General features: G+C 35.1%; 2 protein-coding genes across 2 annotated transcripts in view; both read left to right on the top strand.

The window, feature by feature from the left end:
* Positions 1-23,741, top strand: part of Tmc (Transmembrane channel-like) — a 68,307-nt gene that overhangs the window by 14,085 nt on the left and 30,481 nt on the right. The window lies entirely within an intron of this gene.
* On the top strand, positions 1,289-23,265 carry LOC111513857 (pancreatic lipase-related protein 2). Its single transcript, XM_074171891.1, is given in 6 exon segments — positions 1,289-1,529; positions 9,138-9,286; positions 19,170-19,431; positions 22,716-22,870; positions 22,873-22,902; positions 22,992-23,265. Coding segments are annotated over 6 exon segments (981 nt in total). The 5' UTR covers positions 1,289-1,395; the 3' UTR covers positions 23,243-23,265.

Below are 23,741 nucleotides of genomic sequence, written 5' to 3'. Positions count from 1 at the left end.
ATGTTGTGTATGGAATTCACACATAATATGTGGATCACTTTCAGCCCAATATCTACAATTATGCCTATTTACTAAGCCATTTAATGAAAATGAGCATTCATCAGAAAAGCAAATATTGTTTAACAATTGTGGATAGTTATTGATAAATTGCGTCATTGATTCGCAAAACTCTAGACCACGATCAAAATCATCTTCATTCAACTCGTGCACCAACTTAACTTTGTATGGGTGATATTTGAATTTATGTAGAACTCGGAAAACTGTAGAAGATGAAACACCGATCGCTCTACTTATTGTTGACAACGATTGGGGTTGTTGAGCCTCTAAGCTGACTTGCCCTAAAATTGGCACTTGGATTGCTTCGTTATTTACGAGTCCCTCTCGCTTATGCACTTTATTGCAAACAGACCCTGTTGTGGTAAATTTCTCCATCAGTTGAATTACATACTTATGAGTTGCATGTCTTCCGTCACGTAATCCGTTAAATATTCTAGCAGCAGCTCTTGCACAGTTATTATTTTGGTAGTATAATCCTACAATTTCAATTCTTTCTTGCAAAGAGTAAACCATTTCAGCGGAACAAAATAAATAATGTATCAAAGTACACTATCAATAGTGACTACAAATTCTAGTTGACAATGTCAAACTTTAATAAAAAGTAGAGTTTTTTGTTGTTTGGATTTTTGAAGTAGAATAAATAGCACAGTTAAACAGATTAAAGAGTTTGAACTGTTGTACAACCCATTTTAGTACAGGCAAATAAGGTGACAGTAAAAAATAAGTAAAATTTGTGCTATTAAAAGAAAAATTGTTTATCTCATAAACTATCCACTTTAATCTACAAGTATTATACATTTTTGAAATCAGCTCAAAGAGGAGTATCCAAATTTTACATAAGAAATATGAGAAGTAATTAAAAAAAAAGGGATGATGAGGGGGTGGCTTTTCCAGTAAGTTTAAATAAGCCATAATGCTTGCCCCTTCCAACATAAATTGACGTGTTTTTGGATTTTTCCTAAATACCAGTATTACAAGAGTTATTAAAGGTGGATACTTTTATCTGAAAAGCACTGTATATCAAATGATCTAGGCGGAAGAAGCCGTTACAACTGTGGTAGTTTTATGAATCAATTTATTTCAAAATATAGAAATGCACTCGAATTGACAGTGTTAGTCATTTCGAAAAATGATTCAGTATATTTCCCAATTTCATTTTACCATGAATGAAAAAATAAATTCAAAACATTCCAACAGCAATAATTTCATCAGCACGAGTTTGGGAACTAATTATATGTGCTCATTTCATCAGATAGTACTGACGTAAGTACAAATGAAAAATTTGCCTACTGTGCAACACATTCTCGGACATAAAATGATATGAAATAGTTTCTCATTATGTGGGTGAAGTTAATTTTGATAGTGTGTAGTTTTTCTGAAATAAACTCGTTGATATATCCTATCGTTGATCCCAATAAGCTTTACAAATATTCTCCACCTGAGAACGATGTCACATTTCATCTATACCACAGGTAAGTAGAATAAAATATATTATGTTCGTATTTACTTTTTGTTCTTCAAATAATTTAAATGATTGCTGCGATGTCTGGAATTTTCCAGGTTTAATAGAGAGTGAATGATTTTGCAGAAACTGTAAACCAATGAAGTTCAAATATTATAAACAGTAATGATATTTGTAGATGTTTTAAAAGTGGAACTGATAGTGATTTTGGAGATAACACGAGGTAATTCTCAAAAACAATTTTCAATATTGTTTCCATTTCGTGGAGCATACCTAAATGTCAGCTAAATGAAACCTAAATGGAACAAATTAATGTATCGTCAGAAATTTTGCTGAAATAATTACTTTATATAATCCAAAACGTAAACCACAAGACAGGAGAATTAAGTTTATATTGAATGACATGTTTTAGCCACTCGCACTGAATGTGGAAGTAGATGAAATTGTGATCATTGAATCGAAATGTTACATAAAATGTTCATTATATCGAAACTATTAGAGCCATAATTTTTTATTCGTCATGAAATTTACTGCAAGAAAGGCGTATAGCATCACGCTGATAGCCACCATTTAAAAGAATTATAATGAATGTTTGAAGGTGGCTGACAATGTTTCTTGGTGCATTTCAGTAGTTCGGACTTCCATTGTCTAACATGATATAAGTTAATTTGAAATCCCTGAAAAAATATATAAACATTAGAAAGATTAGTGAAAAAATAACAATTATATTAAGCAAAAAAACTGAAATCACAAGCAACAATTAAAAATTGAACTATTAACAAAAAAAGAAAATAAAAAATCATCAACAAGAGATGAATATTGAAGATTCCTTCACGACGTTTCGATTGTAAGTATCCACAATCGTCTTCGGGTGATGACTGGACTTTCCTCTCTCCGCTTCATCGGTTTTAGCTGGAGCCCACCGTTTGGCGGGGGTTGGTCGTATTCAGCTCATTTATAGCTTTTCTCCAGTATTCCTCTTTGTGTATGATTTCAGCTTGAAACCACTTAATGATATGTTGATGAGTCCAAACATGCTCTGCCATTCCGAATTTGCTGGTTTCTCCTCGCTGTGTGTGTTTCTTGTGCTCAGCAATGCGAAATTCCAATGGCCTGTTAGTTTCACCGATGTAAGATTCTTCGCATTCGCAGGGTATCCAGTAAATGCAATTCTTGGAATCGCAGTCCGCGTTTGGTGGTGGCCTGATTTTTGTGAGGTTGCTACGGATAGTGTTTCCAGATCTAGCGCAGGTTCAGATGTTATACTTGGACCCAATTCTTCTTATCCTTTCCGACAACCCTCTTATATAGGGAAGTACAAGTACTGGTTGTGGCGGCTTTTCGTCCTTGTGAGGCTCTTGCTCTCTTCTAGCCAAAGTCTCTTCCATCATCACTTTGAAGTACCTAACCATTCCGTTGAAGGTCATTTTTGATAATGCCTAGTTCCTTCTCGGAACATTCCTTTATGTTACAGAGCCCAAAAGCACGGTCTCCTAGAGTCTTGATGATTCGTCTCCTAGTCGATTGATGATGGTTGAATTCCTGATTCAGATACTGCCCCGTGTAAATGGGTTGATATACAGAGAAAATTCAAAGAAGCCGCATATGTGTTGTCCAACAACGCATTTAGCCAAGCTAGCGTAACACGACCAACTCGCGCCAAACAGTCTGCTCCAGCTTAAATCAATGAAGCAGAGAGAGAAAAAAGGAGATAGATGAAACCACTCGTATGACCTATAAATAGTCAGATCTCGGAGGAATAAGTCCAGTGATCAACCGAAGACGATTGTGGGTACTAACAATGGGAACGTCGTGAAGTAACTTTGCTTGGAATCTTTCAATTTTCAATTCTTGTTATTAATTTTTTTTGATAGTTCAATTTTATATTGTTGTTTGTATTTCATTTCATTGTAATTTCAGTTTTTTCTCAATATAATTGTTACTTTTTAGCTAATCTTTTTAATTTTTTAAAGATTTTTTTCAGAGATTTCATATTAACTTATATTAGACAATGGAAGTCCGAACTAATGAAATGCGGTTATAATGAATTTATGATGATATACATCATGCATTATATAACAATTAAGGTGTACCAAAAATGTCAAAGTTTTGATGAGATTCATCTTGATATTTTTTTTTTACAAAACAGGTTCAAAGATTATTTATCATCAAATTTGACAGTTTTTCAGTATATGAAGGAGTTTTCTTTCAATTTTGAGAAAGATTGTTTGAAATCTCAGTATTTTGGCCGTATGACATGAACATCTGATATCTGAATGCGAGATTATGTTGATCATATTAAGTTATGAAGAGCTTGAAGAGCTTTTGGTTAGGTTATTTGCAAACAATATGACAGATATGGTAAAAAAGGACATAAACTTTTCTTCTAATTATCCCTTCACTTGTTACCTATTCGTTATTGAGCGAAGATGAATATCGTCAATTAATTTATTCAGTTAATTTGAACTTAATAACCTCAAAATCTAACGAATTTATCAAAAGGTACGGAGCCAGTTCCAATCAAAGTGAGCAAACCATGTGATGAGAATCGGGGTAGATTGAAATGAAATATTTATTTTCCAAGTTCAGTAACTCCAATAGAAAAAATTATTTGGATTATTTTTGTAGAAAACTATATTATAGACGAGAAAATTTATATATTGATTTCAGACAGCTTTGATGGTTCTGAAAATATATGAATCATTAAGTGATTTAAATTAAATACCAAATTCTTCGAAAAAGGTAACCTCTGCGGAAAGAAGGCATAAGAACTTGTAAAAAAGGAATGAATTATGACGCTAAACAGTCATTTCGAGAACAGACAAGGACATCCACAATTTGAACACCAAAAACAGGACGGAAGCTAAAAATTCCTGTGCGATGGAAAATTTACATTACAAATACTTGATCGGTCAATACATATCTGTATTCTTAGCAGAAATTCACGTAGCATTACAGTTGACAAGGTCTCAATGACATGAGCGGGTCAGTACCATACTGCACTCAGGGCATTGGTTAACCGAAGAGTAATATTAACATTGTTCTGAAAATACAGTTGAAAACTGGAAGTGATACTGGATGTCAGGAATCACGGGCAACGAAAGAGATGAGTGTGCTACACACGGATCATTAGCTCTATACAGGGTGTCCCTGGACTTCCTCTTTTCCTCTCGGGAATGTATAGATGGGGTCAAAATATCACCAGTACTTCATATAACTTTTTTTCCTAAAATCCTTCGTTACCAAGTAACGGGCCCTCGAAGTAACAAAATGAAAAATGTTTTTCTTTGATAACTTTTCAAGTGAATATTCAAAATCATCCAAATTTTGGTAATTGACTAAACAAATGAATTCCTTCGATGAGCTTTCATGCAGGAGTCAGTTGTTTTGCTACAAAGTCAGGAACGGACTACCCCCGATGGTCCACACCCCAAAACTTTGAAATGACAGATATTTTTCAATATTTTTCAACAAATTAAGGTTACTTGGACAATTTTATGAATAAAAGTACTCGTGTGGAAAGTCGATCGGAGCAACGAGTCTTGATAAAAATGTAGTTTCACTCGACGACATCAAACCCGCTCGTCCACCATTATTTGAAATGAATAATTATCAAAGCAGAAATAATAATGATAACGTTAATTCAACAACATTTATCCTGAGATGTCTACCATTATTCGAAAATATTAGTTTTTAAGGAAAATGGAAATGATAGGTAAAATGTTCATAACGAATTTTTATAATGCAAACACGTTTAACTAACGAAACTCAAGAGCCTCAAGAGCAAACAGAAATGAAAAATCCGCTACAGAAACTGCTCGATATGACCACCTTCTCTCTCTATACATTTTCTTAGTCTGCGAAGACACCCTCTCTGTACTTGAAATAGCATTCCAGGGTCGTTTCGTATGGCTTCACAATGTAATGTTATTCTATTCAACAATGCATCTCTTGTGTGAATAGATGTAGCGTAAACAAGGCTTTTTAGATGCCCCCACAGAAAGAAATCCAATGGATTTAAATCCGGAGATCGCGATGGCCATGAATATGGCCCACCTCTACCAATCCATCTATTGTGGAAAATATGGTTCAAATGGTCACGCACAATCAAACTAAAATGAGGAGGAGCGCCATCATGCATAAACCACATATCTCTTCGGGTTTGCAATGGAACATGTTCTGAATGAACTCCAAATAACGTTCTCCATTCAATCGGTCCTGTAGAACGAATGGTCCTATAAGATGGTTTCCTATGATACCAGCCCAAACATTCACGTTGAATTTCCGTTGGTGTTTGGTTTGCAATATCCCATGGGGATTTTCTTCGGAGATTATGAGAGTTGATAACTCCATCTCTACTGAAACCTGCTTCATCAGTGAATAAAACTCGATTAATAAAAGTCATATCCTCTCTTTGCCTATCCATGAACCAATTGGCATATTCCAGTCGTGCTGGAAAATCTTGAGGTGTCATGGCATGTACCTTCTGGATGTGAAATGGGTGGAGCAGTTGTTCCCTAATTATTCTATGAATAGTGGACTTGGATGTATGGAACTGTTCTGATAGATTTCTGATGCTCATTGAAGGATCATCAGCGACGGCTTCCAAAATATTTTCCTCCAATACAACGGTACGTACAGTCCTAGGAGCGCCCTCACCACCTCGTTTTGGTAAAACTGTACCTACAATAATATCGAAATAAAACAACGTGCTCAAATTAATTATCAATTATTACATGCCTGTCTCCCTCAAGCTGCGATCGACACGCTCGAATGTTTCTCTTGACGGTACCGTTCGATTGGGAAAATGCTCGGAATACAGACGACGAGCTTCTGCAGCATTACAAAATGCTCGTCCATGAAATACATGCATATCGCATTCCAGTTTCTCATTTTTTATCAAAACTCTCTAAAAGGTTTTTTTGTTAACATCTGTGAAAGAAATGGAACATAATTATTCCCTGGATATTTTTCACCTGATCATGTGCAGCCGTTTTTGTAGTTCATTCGTTTGCTTTTTATTAGTATAATACATATTTTTTCCGATGTGCGTTTTTTCAGCTAAATTTAGATTCGTGTTAAAGAATTTCTTCCATAAAATTATAATTATCAGTGAAACTCCTCAACAGTTTAGCTGTGAAGAAGAATTTGAAACATTCGAATGTTGAGTTTCATGAGATTCAGATAACTGATCAACACGAAACGTGATTATTCCACACGTATTATGTACATACAAAATATGGAATGAATTCGATATTTCATAGTAGAGTAGCTTGTTGGTTTAAAAACACCACGAATCTACAGAACTTGATATTTCTTTTGAAAAAATATCTGCTATCACAATTGTGACTTAAACTTCCATATAGGTACTGTACTTTTTGTTTACGACTTCATTTTAGCATACTTTGTATTATTCCTGTTATAAATGTTGTTGAATTAACGTTATCATTATTATTTCTGCTTTGATAATTATTCATTTCAAATAATGGTGGACGAGCGGGTTTGATGTCGTCGAGTAGAACTACATTTTTATCAAGACTCGTTGCTCCGATCGACTTTCCACACGAGTACTTTCATTCATAAAATTGTCCAAGTAACCTTATTTTGTTGAAAAATATTGAAAAATATCTGTCATTTCAAAGTTTTGGGGTGTGGACCAACGGGGGTAGTCCGTTCCTGACTTTGTAGCAAAACAACTGACTCCTGCATGAAAGCTCATCGACGGAATTCATTTGTTTAGTCAATTACCAAAATTTGGATGATTTTGAATATTCATTTGAAAAGTTATCAAAGAAAAACATTTTTCATTTTGTAACTTCGAGGGCCCGTAACTTGGTTACGAAGACTTTTAGGAAAAAAAGTGAAATGAAGTACTGGTGATATTTTGACCCCATCTATACATTCCCGAGAGGAAAAGAGGAAGTCCAGGGACACTCTGTATATTGGCATCGAACCAGCTGAGGAGGTATCGAAATCTATGGTACGGAACTGGAGCAGGAAATGTGCCAATAATAGGTATACCCGAAAAGTACTGTGAACGAACACGAGAAAATCTTCAGTTAGTGATTGTTTGAAAACAGAACACAGCAAGTATCAACTCAGTATCGACTCACCTGAATGAAATAGGCGATGCAATAAAGAGAAATAGGCAGTTTATCATATTTTAAGTGAATGTGAAGCACTGAATCACGGAGGTGAACAAGTTATGAAAGACCTAAAGAAGAATACAACACATGTCCTAGAAAAGACCTGTTCAAACTTGTACAGGAAATTTGTTTTGGGATAGATGTCTGTTGAGATTATAGGGTTTTCGGGAAATTTGGAATAAATGGACAAGACGGATCCCAAATGGCAAAAAAGAGTGATAGTTCTTATTGAAGTATCGTTTATATTGCTTGAGAGCTAAGAAAATAATACTGACATCAAACGAGTCACAGATACTACATAACATATTTGACTCCTTGAGTGATAATCCATGGATGATGAACATTGAACCCAAAGTCGACAAGAGCAGCCGATATTCATACAGGTGAAAACGAAGGAAGCTGAAATACAGGGTCTTTCACGACGAGCATTCGATAGAAATATATGGAGTACGATTCAAAATAAAAACTTGAAATTTTGTGGTAGTGGGTTTTACAAACTGTGCTGAGAAATTCAAAAATGTAATAAAATATAGCGTGTTCCATTTGAAATAAGGGAAGTTGCTCTCAACGTTCGGTATAACGGAAAGAGACCGGAATTTGAAAATATTTTAGTTGAGAATGCCATTTTATAAAACCCATTACAACAAAATTTCAAGTTTTTATTTTGAATCGTTCTCCATATATTCCTAACGAACGCTCGTCGTGAAAGATCCTGTATACTTTACAAGTGATAATTCACATCTTGGTCAATACAATCCTGCACTATGAAATTATAATAAACGATAAAGAAGAAAGCTCATGAAAGGTAAAACTGGAACCTCTATCGGCGAATAGATCCAAAACAAAAACTTTTCCCAATTACCAGAAATGCAATGCATTTCTCGGCGCGCTTTTCACTAACCAAGTTGGTGTCTTCAGGAAATAAAATGTGGGAGTAATTTTAGAGGTATGAAAAGATTTCTTTTCTTCCACTGAGAAACGCAACGCTCGAATAAAATGAAAGTCTAGTGTGAAATTTCAGCTTGCTGCAATTTCACTAGAAGCCAAAGATTATCATTCGTTGATTATATGTCTGTCGAGAATTAGCGAGTGACCGATTTTTTTTGAAATCTCGAGTTAATTTATGTTCATAACATGGCACCGATGTTATCGGTGACAGATCAACTGAGAGAATCTAAGGTGAGCGACAAAAAGATTATGAAATCTCAGTATAAATTCAATGTCTCCTTAAATAAAGTCTGAAAGTGCATTTGAATATACTTTTCTAGGTAAAATGAATCAGGAAAATATCAGACTGGATATTAGAGTCAGAAATAAGTCAGATAACTTGATGATTGGTTTTTTATTTCTGTAACTCTTCATTCAATACCTCTTTTGTTCTGGAATGCAAAAATAGGTCATACGCCAATACTCTTCTAATCTTCGATGATGAAAATTTATGAAGTCCTCATATTTACAGAATTATTTTTCAGGAACGACCTCTCTATAGATGATCAAATTTTCATAGGAAATGAGAGTTCCATCGCTTTGTCGAGATTTGACACGGAATTACCAACAAAGATAATAGTACATGGCTGGACGCACGGAAAAGATATTCCATGGATAGTAGAGATGAGAGAAGGTAGGTATTATATTACACTCATTATATATACACAATAGGTATTCAAAAATGGAACCAAAATGCTCTTTCTTTATATTATATCGACAAGTTTGTTGTATGATTCGTTTTTGTCGTTTGTGGAAATCACAGTTTCAATATCTAGACAATATTTGGAAATATTCATTGTGTATAGTGGAATCAGCCGATAGTTGATGAAAATCCATAACTAACGTATTCAAAAACAATTTATTGTGAGATTTTCACTGAATAGTTTAACAAAAACGCAACACGTCTTTCGCCATATAATGGCTTCTTCGACAACTCCGTCACGCTGGAACTTGCTCTCACCGAAAACTACTTTTTTTCAGCCTACTTCACCTAAAAACGATACTAATAAATGTAGTGATGTTTAATCTTCTGCAGTCTCATCAGTTACTGAGAAAGCACCATTAAAATTATTCTAACTACGAAGGACGAGTGATAATGTGCCAAAAAGTTCTGAAGTACTAAATGGATTGTAGTTTATTGTAGTAACAACAAAATATCACTATACTTTATAATTTTTTTAACTATAGCAGAGGAGCTACTATAACAAGACTACAAATCATAAAATAACAATAGTCCTTAAACTACAAACGATGAAGTTGATTGTGGCTGAAATTAGATGTTTGTAGTTACCATTAAACACATCAAAAATGAATGAAATGGAATCGAGTATTTTTCAAGTGCATTTGTAGTGAATCAAAAACAAAATTGTAACTACAAACAATGCTGATGAATGTAGTAGAGTTCATTTTTTGGTATTCTCATCAGTTACTGAGAAAGCACTATTGATATTATTGATGTCAATAGTGTTTTCCCAGTACCCGATAAGACTACAAAAAAATGAACATTACTACATTCATCAGTATCGTTTGTAGGTAAAATAGGGCAGAAAAAATTAGATTTTTTTCAAAGCGGGTTCCAGCGTGACGGAGCTCTTCTTCGGCCGTGTTTTTACCAACTATATTCTAAATATTCAATGCCTAATTTTACAATTTGTAGTACCTTTACTTCAAGTACCTGAGTTTTACCTAGTCATTTGAAGTTTCATGTGTACCTGTGTTTGTAACGAATCAAATTACCTCTGCTTATGTACCAGTTTCCACATTTGAAAAAATATTTGGTAACGGGGAGTTATTCAATTCTAATTGATCATTCAGTAAATTACCGGAATTCTTGAATCTATTGATTTCTGAACATTCTAGAAGAGTGACTTTCAAACTTGTCTCTTCTGAATGTAACACATTGTATACATGATTGAACTCATGTCCTTCTGCTGAAAGGTGGTTTGCCATATGTAATTGGTCTTCGAATGATACGGAGTGTTCGTACTAAGTATACTTCTGGAGATCACTATTCATTATCCACACAGTTTGTGTGGAAAATATACCTCAGTGTGATGTGATCCGTCAAAAGGAACCTCTTTTTATGAGTCATTTGACATGCTCAATATCCCGAAAACCCAGGGATCAGGTTTCTCCAGGAAGACCAATGTCTTCGAACCGAATATAATAATGCCCGGGCAGACAATACCGCTTTCTGCTTCTATAAGTTTGTTGGGGTTTAAAATGGACACCAATCTGTCTAGGCACAATCATGGTGCTGGAATTGTAAAGGATGCGTCTTAAAAGCTTGGAACAATGTTCCGAACCAGAAAACTGTACACACTTTGATAACACTGGTAAACATACAGTTTGCTGCCGACATTTTTGTACTGTTCCTAGGTGATTTGGGTCTGCTGAATCGAAAAATACCACCAGATTTGCTTCATCAGATCGTTTTCAGAAAATACGACAACAGATCACACTTCTAACATATAGGGTAATTTAACGCAGCACTACCTACATACAGTGTGTCAATTTGAAAACTTCCCACCCTCAATATCTCCCTTCCAGTACATAATATGAAAAAATGGTCAGACAGGTCAACTTTATTTGCAAGGGGGACACTCTGAATGAATATTTTCAACCCTCGGGGTTCAACCCCCTAGGAGGGGTGGATGTTACCCTCAGAATTTCAAATGGAAAGGGGGGTCAAGTGGCACATCATTTTGAAGGGCATTCAATTCTCTTGCCAATGATACCTTTTTCATTAGTTTTTGATGAGCAGTTTTTGAACAATAACGTTCCAAACGAACGGTGATTAGAAGTGAATAAGAATAAATGATTAAAACTCGCCCGCACTAGATGTTTGGTATTCAGGTTGGTATTCAAAACAAATGATTGTAATGGACTATTGGAAAAGGTGAGCATCGTACTAGGTAGCATCGTTCCAACCCTTGAGTAATATTCGAATTCGTGGATGTGAGAGGAATGTAGAACTACTTAGTTAACGAAATACGCATCGAGTGCAAACAAAAAATACTAAATTGCAAAAAACAAATTTCAACCATCTTGTTACGCTTTATCTGATAATATGTTCAAAATGTTGTCCATTCTGCTCTAAACAGTAATACAGTCTGTTTTCGAACTCCTCTCGAACATTTTGGAAAACTTCACCACTAATTGACCGGCATGCTGCTGTAATTCGTCCTTTGAGGTCATCCATATCAGTGGGCTGTGTTTTATAAACGACAGATTTGAGATATCCCCAAAGAAAAAAATCTAATGGAGTCAAATCCGGTGATCTCGGTGGCCACTCAATTGATCCCCTTCTGCCAATCCATCTCTCCCGGAATCGCTCGTTCAACCATTGTCGGACGGGGCGAAAATAATGAGGTGGCGCACCGTCCTGTTGGAAATGTAACAAATCTTCCTGCAACAGTAAATTACCGTGTGCATCAATTTGAGTTTCGAGCTCGTGAGTTATAAGTGGATCGATAGGTGCTTGAAGCATATCTAGGTACAGATCACCATTCAAGTTTTCTTCAAAAAATAAAGGTCCGATAATGGCATTTCCAAGAATACCAGCCCAAACATTAACTTTTTGTGGGTGTTGTGTATGTCCTTCTCGAAAATTGTGAGGGTTTTCGTCACTCCAATAGCGACAATTTTGCCTATTAACATTGCCATTCAGGAAAAATGAACATTCATCACTGAAACAGATATTGAACAGAAGATTAGGTAAAGCATTGATTCGAAGAGTCATGATTTCACAGAATTCTATTCTTCTGTCATAATCATCCTCATGGAGCTCGTGGAGAATCTGCATTTTATATGGATGAAATTTGTGCATTTTCAGTGCTTTCCTTACAGTCTCGTGTGACATTCCCGTCTGTTCTGCTACTGATCGTAAGGAGCTAGTCGGCTCTGCAGCAAATGTTCCCAACACCTCAATTTGAGCATCCTCATTCAGTACTCTGGGGTTATTCCTTTTTTTATTCTTCACCGAACCAGTTTCGGAAAACTTTGTCACCAAATCAAGCACATACCGGTGACTTATATTAGGATTTGGATTTCTTTCATTAAAAAGAGATGCCGCCCTTCGTGCGCACTTGCCCACCTCTCCATAAATAAAAATTATTTCAATTCGGTCTTGGATAGTGTAAACCATTCTTACAATTTATACACTTTCTAAGGTATCGCTGATCAGCTCAACAAATGAAACTGAAATGATAGTACTACCAAATGGCTTGAATGCGATGAACACCTTTTTTGCTCAAAAAACGATACTTTTTATAGCAGAAGTAACAAAAAAGGGATAAGAGTTTTAAATCCGATAATAAACCCAAATGAAAGTCACCGAAATCAGATAACTAATTAATGTAAATTTTTTGAGGCTTGTCTAATTTTACCCCTGATGGAAAGTTGAAAAGCTGACCCGTCATCACAAGTTTTACTTATAAGAGAGTCAATAAATTGTATTTCTTTGCATACTAACTTGATAACCAGGCATTTTAGTATAGGCCAATTCTAATTACTTCTATTAGTTTAGAACTACATTTTCGGATACTGCTGATCGGAAAATAATAAATGAGGGCACCGTCGGCAAGCGAATTGAATGCCCTTCAAAATGATGTGCCACTTGACCCCCCTTTCCATTTGAAATTCTGAGGGTAACATCCACCCCTCCTAGGGGGTTGAACCCCGAGGGTTGAAAATATTCATTCAGAGTGTCCCCCTTGCAAATAAAGTTGACCTGTCTGACCATTTTTTCATATTATGTACTGGAAGGGAAATATTGAGGGTGGGAAGTTTTCAAATTGACACACTGTATATGTAGTGCTGCTACCCATCAAATAAACGAAACGCGGATGAGATATTCATTGTACAACAATATACTTACAAAAATCATCTCACATATCTGCCAAAAACACTTCATGTAACCTAACCAGCATCGCAGCACAAATCTGTTATTCGACGTCACCTCAAAACTTCCTTTTATATGCTTTTTTTGCAAAGGCTTCAAAAGGACGGTCCCTTTGAAGACTCCAGCAGTAATCTGCCATCATGTGAGTGTCCCATCTCCCCTGGTACCTCTCTTCCATCGTGTTGATATCTTGGTGAAAGCGTTCCCCTTTTTCCTCACTTAGGTCACCAAGATTTTCCGGAACACGGTATAAGTGGCTGTGGAGGTAGTGAATTTCAATACTCATATGACAACCGTATTTGTTGAAATTGTTGAGCATTTCTTCCATTAAATCCCGGTAATTTTCCGATTTATTGTTTCCGAAAAAAATTTTCACAACTTTCACAAAAGAGCACCATGCATTACACTCAATTTCATTCATCGATTCTGTAAAATGCGAATCTTTTATAAGTTGTCGTATCTGCGGCTCAACAAATATCATGGCTTTCAATTTTTCTTTACTAAGTGCAGGGAATTTGCTGGACAAGTATTCAAAACAAGGACGATTCTGGTCTAGGGCCTTTACAAATTGTTTCATCAGCCCTAGTTCAATACGTAATGGAGGTAATATTATTTTCTCTCGATCGACCAATGCTTCGTTAACTACGTTAGCTTCTCCTTGAACTAAATCATCTCTAGAAAGCCATTTTCTTCTACTCCAGTGATGGTCCCCAGCCCTACTGCCCCAAAGACACAGGAAACAAGGATATTTTGTATAGCCACCTTGTTGTCGCAGGAGAAAGTTCACCATCTTAAAATCAACACAGATCGCCCACTGATGTTGGTCATACTTGATGTTTTTTAGTATCAACGATATTGTTTTATATTCTTCTTTGAGTTTTGTAGAATGCCCAATTGGTATATTTTCATATATGTTGCCATTATGTAGAAGGACACACTTTAAACTTCGTTTGGAACTGTCGATAAAAAGACGCCAGTGATCTGGTGTATACTCCGATACACCCATTTTTTCTAACAGTCCTTTAATATTGTTACAAAAAACCATATCATCTTGTTGAGAAAAAAAAGCAAAAGATCTTTTTCTCTATTATGGTAGTAGATAATTTTGGTGTCTGGGTGAAGAAGTTTTTTTCCTTCAGTCTGGAGGCAAGCAACTCGGAATAATCCTGTGGAAGGTTCAAATCTCTAATAAGATCGCTTAGCTCTTCCTGAGTAAAGCACTTAGGACGTGTTGAATCCCCTTCAAAATCACTGTCGTCTTCGTCAACTCTATTAGTCTGTAGTTCGTCAGATGGAGTTTCGACATTTTCCTCTGGTAACGTAGGTAGGCTGCTAAATATTGGAATGGGTATCTGCTCAAGCTGATGTGGAATTGGTCTTATTGCTGAATCCAGGTTATGTCGATTGTTACGATTGATGCCCTTTATATTCCCAAGACAGAAATAGCAATCGTCAAAATGATTTTTTGATTCCCTCCACACCATTGGAACACCGAACTTTAAACATTTTCGTTGTCCTTTCGTCCACTCTCACAAGTTTTCAAAACAAGTTTTGCACACTACATGTAGAGCCCAGGATTTATCTTGATCTCCTAAATGAACACCAAAATAGGCTTGATATGCCCTTTTTATAAAATCACAAACTGGTTTTCAACTTCCCTTTACAGTATACTCGCCACATATGTAGCAAAAAACGTTCGGGTTATTCACACAACAACGCCTGCTTGTAGAAGCCATGGTTTTCAATTGTCAAAAACAAATTCTTGCAACGAAACTAAAGTTCAGACTAAATTTTACAATGGAATGCAGTCGATTTTATAGGGATTCATTAAAGTCATTTCAGAGAAAATATTATTTACTTATCGTACAATAGGTAAGAAGCGCTAATTTCATGTAATGGACATTTCCATTGAATACGCTTTAATTAGAAGTCTTTAGTAGGCATTTGTCTTAGGATTTGTTGAGTTTGTTCATGAAAATATTGCAATTATAGTGATGGAATATACAGAAATGTTAGAATACTTAAGTATTTGATGAGTATATTATATTTCGAAAACCAGATACAAAGAAAAGGTTTATATTTTTGGAACAGGTGAATCAAACAAAATCAGTTGATTTTTTATCGGTAGCAAGACAACATTTTTTTTTGTGGGCTGTGTGATTTTCAATGCTTTATGAAGTTCTGATAAGACCTTCTAAGCATACCCTGAATCTGCTGGATTCCATTCAGAAAAGAGCCATCCGCCTCATTGGAGATACGAACATCACTTGCAACCATGTCTCTCTCTTATAGATAATAAATAATAAAACACAATACTTAACCATAAATGAAAAATAAAATGAACAAAAAAGAAAAACTAATTCTAATTACCTACTTCAAGTACATGTTAGCAATTCTAATAATGTTATCAAGGTTAGTGAAGAATAAATCACCATGGGCACAAATGATATTGTTAGTTCTTGCTCTGAGAAGTCTAAGAATGGATTGAGATCGTGAAGCTGGCCGTGGTACATTGAAGTTAATTTGTTCAAGAATTTCAAGACAGTCAACTCTCTCATTCACTAACTTGAATGAAAATATGAGCGAAGCACATTTTCTGCGATGCTCTAAACTAAAAAGTTCCAAACGTTCATATATGACATCATTACTGATACCTCTCTCAGGGTAAGAACCATCTATTCTGAAAATTAGAAATTTACAAAACTTTCTCTGAACTCTTTCAATGGCTATGTTATGAATCTCATAGAATGGACTCCGGACGATACTTGCATATTCTATCTTCGAACGTACGTAGGTGAAACACAACAGCTTCATGGCTTTGATATTATGAAAGTTTCTGCAATTTCTAACAATGAAACCATAAGCTCTGAGAGACTCTGAAACTTTTTGTGAAATATGTCTACCAACTATTAATTTATGATCGAATATTACTCCTAGGTCTTTGATCTCATTACATCTCAGCAGATCTGAATCCTGTATTACATACGGGAATGTATAAACCTCTTCTTTCGACTATAACTCACTACTTCATATTTTTCCACATTGAGTTTCAATTTATTATTGCTACACCAAGCAACGAGGAATTCTAATTGAGATTGAAGATTTACACAATCACCTACTTCCTTGATTATAGAAAATAATTTCAAGTCATCCGCGAAGCATAACCGCTCACAAGCTAAACTTTCACATAAGTCTTCAATAAACAATAAAAACAAAAGAGAACCTATAGATACTTCAACGAGAGGTGTTAAAGTGACTTGGCACATTTGATTCCACCAAGAGTGGTACATATCAGAAATACGCGACGGACTGTGGCTGCTCATTATTCTGAGGATCAAGTACACTTCGAATTTCACTGTTAAAGAACTCTTCCTTTTGATAGACTGCGTTTATATGGAAATAACTTTCTGGGAACGTTTTCCAAATGAATTTAATCTTCAGCGAATCAAAATCAACGTGAATCGCTACATTCGCACAGGCACCGCTCTTAGAACGCCTTAAGAATTTTTCTGTAGTGCTTGTGTTTTGTCTTGAAAAAAGACTGTGAACGAATCGTGAAACACCTCAACTTCAATTAATAGTACACATTTTTGCGTGAAAAGCTACCCCTCATCAACAACCTCTTCTCGTAATAACCCACTTGTCAAAAATTAAAAAAAAGAGTAGTAGTCGGGTGAGATCTTTTTTGTGAGTTCTTTCAATTATGCATCCAACTCTATACATTCATTTTGACTAATTTTTTTAACTGAGCACCGTTAACTTGCTTACAATGATATAACGAGCTTCTATTCCTCTTTCTCCTTTCTGAAGAATATCGGAGATAAGTAGCCTACAGCAGATGTGTATTTCTTGTATTTCTCACAACACTCATCGATTCTTCTGTGGATGATCATTTTTCTGTTAACTTTGGCTTTATGATGTTTGAAATGTAATTAGTGAGATCTATGAAATGAGATGTCACTCTACTAGTATGTCCATTTAAAATTTTTGAATTGAGTTTTGAAGAGGTGTCTACCGGAGAGTTGATTTTTACGTAGGAATGAACTTGTGAACTGAAGTTGACTTGCTTCACTTTCACGTGTTTTCACAGTTTCAATATCTAATGAAATGATCAGGGTGGCTTTTGATAACTGAAATATACTCTTGGATATTCGTCCCTCAATACATTTCAAAATTTCCATTGCATATTCTCTTGATGAAGGGATATATTCAAGAATGTCTCTGATGATGCTGTTGATGTTCTCATTGCTCCTTTGTTTTCTCAAACAAGCAATGTATCCAGTCAGGTTTGTTAACAGTACTCCTTTCATTTTTGGCAACCAAATGGAAGATGCATATGATATCAAAGGTTCTACTACCATCTTGTATAGTTAATAATTCCATGTCTACTTTCAACCCTCTATCTTTCCAATGACCACCATCAAACTAAGAAACTTTCTATGAAAGATTAACCGAAAATAACAATTTTATTAAAACAAAAAACTGAAATTACAAGGAAATAACATACAATATACAACCAGAAAATAAAAAATTGAAATAATAATAATAATAATAGCTGAAAATTAAGAAATATTATTAACAAAAATGAAAAATGAAAATAAAAATGAAAATCAAAAGATTCCAAACCAAGTTACGTCATGACGTTTCTATTGTTCGTATCCACAATCGTCTTCGGGTGATAGCTGGACTTATTCCTCCGTTATCTGACTATTTATAGGTAATTCGGGTGCTCTCACCTTCCACACATCCCCGCTTTCCGCTCCATTGGTTTAGCGGGAGATGACCGTTAGGCAGCAGTTGGTCGTTTTTCGCTTGATGAGAGGTTTCCATATGTTACGTATCTCTACGCTAGCTTGACTAAATGCGTTGCAAGAGCTCCATAAGGAAGAGAAGCCGCCACAACCAGTACTTGTACTCCCCTACATCAGAGGATCATCTGAAAGGATAAGAAGGATTGGGTCCAGGTATAAAATCAGGACCTGCTTCAGAACTGGGAACACTATTAACGACCAACTCCCACCAAACGATCATCTCCCGCTGAAATCAATGAAGCGGAAAGAGGGGATAGGTGAAAGAAGAAAGCACCCGAATGATCTATAAATAGTCAGATTTCGGAGGAATAAGTCCAGTTATCACCCGAAGACGATTGTGGATACTAACAATCGAAACGTCGTGACGTAACTTGATTTGGAATCTTTCAATTTTTATTTCTATTTTTCATTTTTGTTAATAATATTTCTTAATTTTCAGCTTTTATTAATATTTCAATTTTTTATTCTGGTTGTAGCTTGTATGTTATTTCCTTGTGATTTCAGATTTTTGTTTTCATAAAATTGTTATTTTTGGTTAATCTTTTATTTTTTTCAGGGATTTCAAATTAATTTATATTATATTAGACAATGGAAGTCCGAACTGATGAAATATAATTAATATGTTCAATTTATGACAAAACAAAATCGTATCGTAACAAAATATTTGTCTGAACATTTTTAAAATGGAGTTTTTCCTATGTCAATTTGTATAGTGAAGAGATGTGATTCAAATAATGTGTTTTTAAACTCAGTCGAATATCACCCCCTTTTTTCCAGTGTGTTCATGATAACACTTGTTACAGTTCTTGCTGAAACTGGCATGTGGAACGTGATAGTCGTTGATTGGTCTAATCTTTCCCATGTTGTTTACGTAGAAGCAAGAATCCACAATTTTGTTGTTGGTAAACAACTTTCGAAATTCTTGTTGTTTCTCATGGACTACGGTAACATATCCATGATGTCAGTTCACCTCATTGGTCACAGTATGGGTGCACAAATTTCAGCAGTAGCTGGTTTGCTTGTGGAAATGTATAGTGGAGAGAAAATTGGAAGGATCACAGGTTTGTACAACTCTCGACATATTTCAAAAACACTGACTATTATTGCATAAAATCATGTACTATATTCATTTCGGTATTCTAGAAATGTTTTTTCCTAAATCATCTAGTTGGTATGTTAAAAAAAGGAAAAACAAAACTTTAATTTGAACACGAAAAATTAATGAAGGAAGGAAATTATTGAAAATAAGTAATTCGATTAAATGAAAGAGAAACAATTTTTCACTTGTATAGACGAAAATATATTTGTATAAAAACATCTAATAATCTCGAAAATTATATTATATTATGAACAAAGAAGGGTCAGCCTTTCTGCCCATATCGTTCACAACTGTAGACATTGATATTCTATAACATTCAAAGATTTATTGTAACCTTTCACAGCCATATAAAAACTAAACTTGAACACGGAAGACAATAAAGAAAATAATAGAAATTTGGTAATTGGATTGAATGAAAAGTAAACAGTTTTCACTCTTTGGATTAACGAATTGTTTATTTTGTGGAAATTCATGTTCACTGAGGATATACTATAAAAACACACTGTTGTCTATTTTCCCTGATAGTTTTATATTTGTTGACTAGTTTCGGTCATTACACCATTTTCAAAACATGTTTCAGAAGGTATTCAAGCACTATGATTTTTCTTTATACCCAATATCTTTTTGAATGAGCATACTTTTTCATCATTAAATGAATATTTTGAATTGAAATGTGAAAACAATATCAAATATATATGCAGGTGGTAAAACGACCCAAACGATTATGAAATATTTTGTTTGCAATCCGTTTACCATGCATAACTATGGTGGACCCGGTAAAGTAATATAAACCCCTATTCACTGTGAGAAATCATAACGAATTCAAAAAATTTTGTTTGAACACTATGTTAGCGATTTGCATTTACAATGAGTATCGATTTCATATATTTTCAAACACAGTATAGACCAAAAATACAGCAGCAAAAGTTATGATTCATAATTTAAAATACATTCAATGTGTAAAAGCCAAATGGAATAAATTCATCATTTCGATTACGGTACATTGAATTGAATTGAAAATCCCGAAACACGTCGAATTTAAAACATAATTTGATATACTTTAACGGAAAAAAAGCTACCCTACCTTCAATTCCCGTCGAATGACAGGTACAATCTCCAATTTTTCAAATGGGCTTGTGATATATCGTTTAAAAGGCCTCTTCCTTCTCTATTAAAAATGTTATCGCTTTCAAGTTTATCGCAACAATTAAGATGAAATAAAATCATGTGTTCACCGAAATTCGATGAAATACACTCAAAACTCATTTCATGTTGAGGTATTGATAATAAGAAAGTAAACAAAAACCATAGCAATGCTCTTTTTAGATCATATCCTTTGGAAAACTGAGGATAATTTCCGTGACAACGTTAGTTTGAAATGCCTTGTCAGCTTGTTTTGTATGTTACAGCATTAGTTGTCAGTATTTTAAATTGAGTTTAAGTCTGACAAATGGTTAGATTATCGGAAATGCATAAAATAACAGTTTTACAAATGATTAGTTACGGAGATAAAACCCGAACACAACAGAAAGTAGCTCCCCTATTTCATGAGAAAATTGCTAATTACCGCCACATCTCAACGAACAATAAGCAAAATACAGAAGCAATTTCGCGAGCTTGGTCATGTGTAGCGGATAAAAAAAGCAGCCGCCAATGCAATGAGTGATGAACTCAAATAAGATGTGTGATGCTTGAGTTTGAGGAAACCCACATATATCGAGTAGACAGGCATCCCTATAAAATGATACTTACCCAGGAGCTCATGAAAAACGAAAGTTTTCTGACGAGTGTACTTTGTCGCTCAACGGTCATGCTAATTGGCAAAATTGCCACTACTGGTCAACGGAAAATCCTTACTGGATGAGAGAAGAACACACGCAATACCCTCGAAAGGTTAATATTTGCGCAGGGATTGTAGGAAACCATATCATTGGTCCTTTTTTCATTGAAGGCCACTTGAATGGCGATAATTATTTGGCTTTACTTCAAAATGATGTAATTCCAAGTATAGATAGCAAATTTATGTCCTGATCCAGATATCCTTAAGTTCCAGTGGATACGATATGGCTTCGGAAAGATGGAGTTCCACCACATTACCAAGATAATGTCCGACAATACCTCGATACAACATTTCTCAATCGGTGGATAGGGAGGTGAGGAGAGATTGAATGGCCACCGCGATCACCTGATCTTTCATCATTAGATTTTTATGAGGATATATAAAAAGCAATGTGCACAAAAATGAACCTCCAGATTTGAATGTATTAAAAGAACGAATACCGCTCGCGATTAGGTCGGTCACATCTGATATGTTAAATAATGTTAGAAGACAGTTTTATTTGGGATTGGAATGTTGCCAAGACGTTCGCGGTGAACGTTTTGAATATCTACTTCGTTTAACATCCACAGTTATTTTTCGTATTCTACATTTCATTACAATTTGCATTACATTTTAGTTTCGGAGGTAACCACATAATTTTGATTTATTTTATCTTAATTGTTGCAATAAACTTGAAAGCGATAACATTTTTGAATAGAGAATGAAGAGATCTTTCAAGCGATATATCACAAACCTATACCTTCCATTAAAAAAATGGGGGTTGTACTGTCATTCGAAGGGGGTTGAAGGTAGGGGTAGCATTTTTACGTTGAAGAATGTTAAATTATAATTGACATTTGACGTGTTCAAGTGTAACAGTGTGTAAAATCCATTTGGCTCATGAAAAAGTATCTATTACATGTGTTGAATTGGATTGGATGAAAATCTACTGTGTACATGTCAATACAGTTTCACACAGATTTTGAATGTCTGTGACACACACAGACACACACAACTAATGTATTCTATTTGCTAACAATTCAAAATCTTCTCAAATTCAAGTCTCATCCTTCGTTTGATGGGTAGAAGTGGCGTGGAATGAATCTATTGGGAACACTGTTTCCTTACCAGAATAGAAATGCTGTCTCACGACGCGCGTATCGCTAACCAAGTTAGCACCATAAGATGATGATCAGGCCTCCTGATAATTCTAACTTGATTAGCAGAACTCTCGTCGAAGAGCAGCATTTTTGTTCTGATGAGGGAAAAGCATTCACAATAGATTCTAATACCTCGTGAGTCACAAAAATCGATTTCAGAAGATTGCCCTTTGTAGGGTAAAAGCAACTGATCCACGAGAAAACTCATTTCAATATATTCTGCCATTTCTGATTCGATTATTCATCTCAAAAATATTCATCACTATTATAGGACTTGATCCGCCGCTCCCCTTTTCGAATGGCCACATATCGAATCCTTAGACGAAGTCCTGGATCCTTCGGATGCTGAATTTGTGGATGTTATTCACACTAATGCTAGACACTTGGGCATGGTCACTCCTGCTGGGCATGTAGATTATTATCCAAATGGGGAGAGATGCAGATTCATTGCCTATTTTGTAAGTTTCATTTCTTATTTTAAAGAAATAAACAAGATAGCCTTGAGTGGAGTAAATTTTGTGAAAAATATCATTGTTGTTATTTTTAGGGGCATGCAGTCATCTTAAATCATGCGAGTTTTTCATAGCATCAATCAGAAAACCCGATATGTTCAAAGCTGTTTCATTTCAAAGCTGGAAAGAATACATGGATGGAAAAAGGGATCACCTCGATGCGTATCCCATGGGAATAGCAGCAAATTCTGATATACCCAGCGGAATATATTTCGTTGAAACTACCGATGAATATATGAAATACATAACTAGTAGGACAACTTTTATTGATAGCAAATTCCAATGAAAATATTAAAAGAATATGCCTCATTTGTTTCTTTCTTCAACTGGTTGGTTTCACTGACAGGATATATTCCATATATTGTTCACTGAACTCCACGATAATTGTTCATAGTTCTATTTTCGCATATCACTCGGAGAATAGTTTTATGAAACTGATAACAAATGAAAGTTATTTAGCATCCATTCCGCGAAATAATACTTCATAAAATCTTCGAAAAGTAAAATAGGAATGTCTAAAAAATCTTTGTAGTAGATATATCAGAAGTTATAATGGAGGAATAATGAAAAATATAGCAATAGCAACACAGTTAAAATGAAACATGATGGATTTTGGGTATTTCATGAATTGTTCATTATTCAGTATAGGATGTGCAACTACACTTATGGTATGCGTATATGTGTCTATTATACATAATGTGCATTGAACTTCTAACTCCAAGGATACTTGTGGGCTCCCGTTGATATCACATATCACCTTCATTTTATGATTGATCCATTCAACC

This window comes from Leptinotarsa decemlineata, unplaced genomic scaffold, assembly GCF_025532065.1.
Source record: "Leptinotarsa decemlineata unplaced genomic scaffold, Ldec_3_MD MMD2_tig00000035_RagTag_RagTag, whole genome shotgun sequence".
Taxonomy (NCBI): Eukaryota; Metazoa; Arthropoda; class Insecta; order Coleoptera; family Chrysomelidae; genus Leptinotarsa; species Leptinotarsa decemlineata.
Note: the sequence above shows the minus strand (reverse complement) of the source record. Positions and strands in the feature narration are given on the sequence as shown.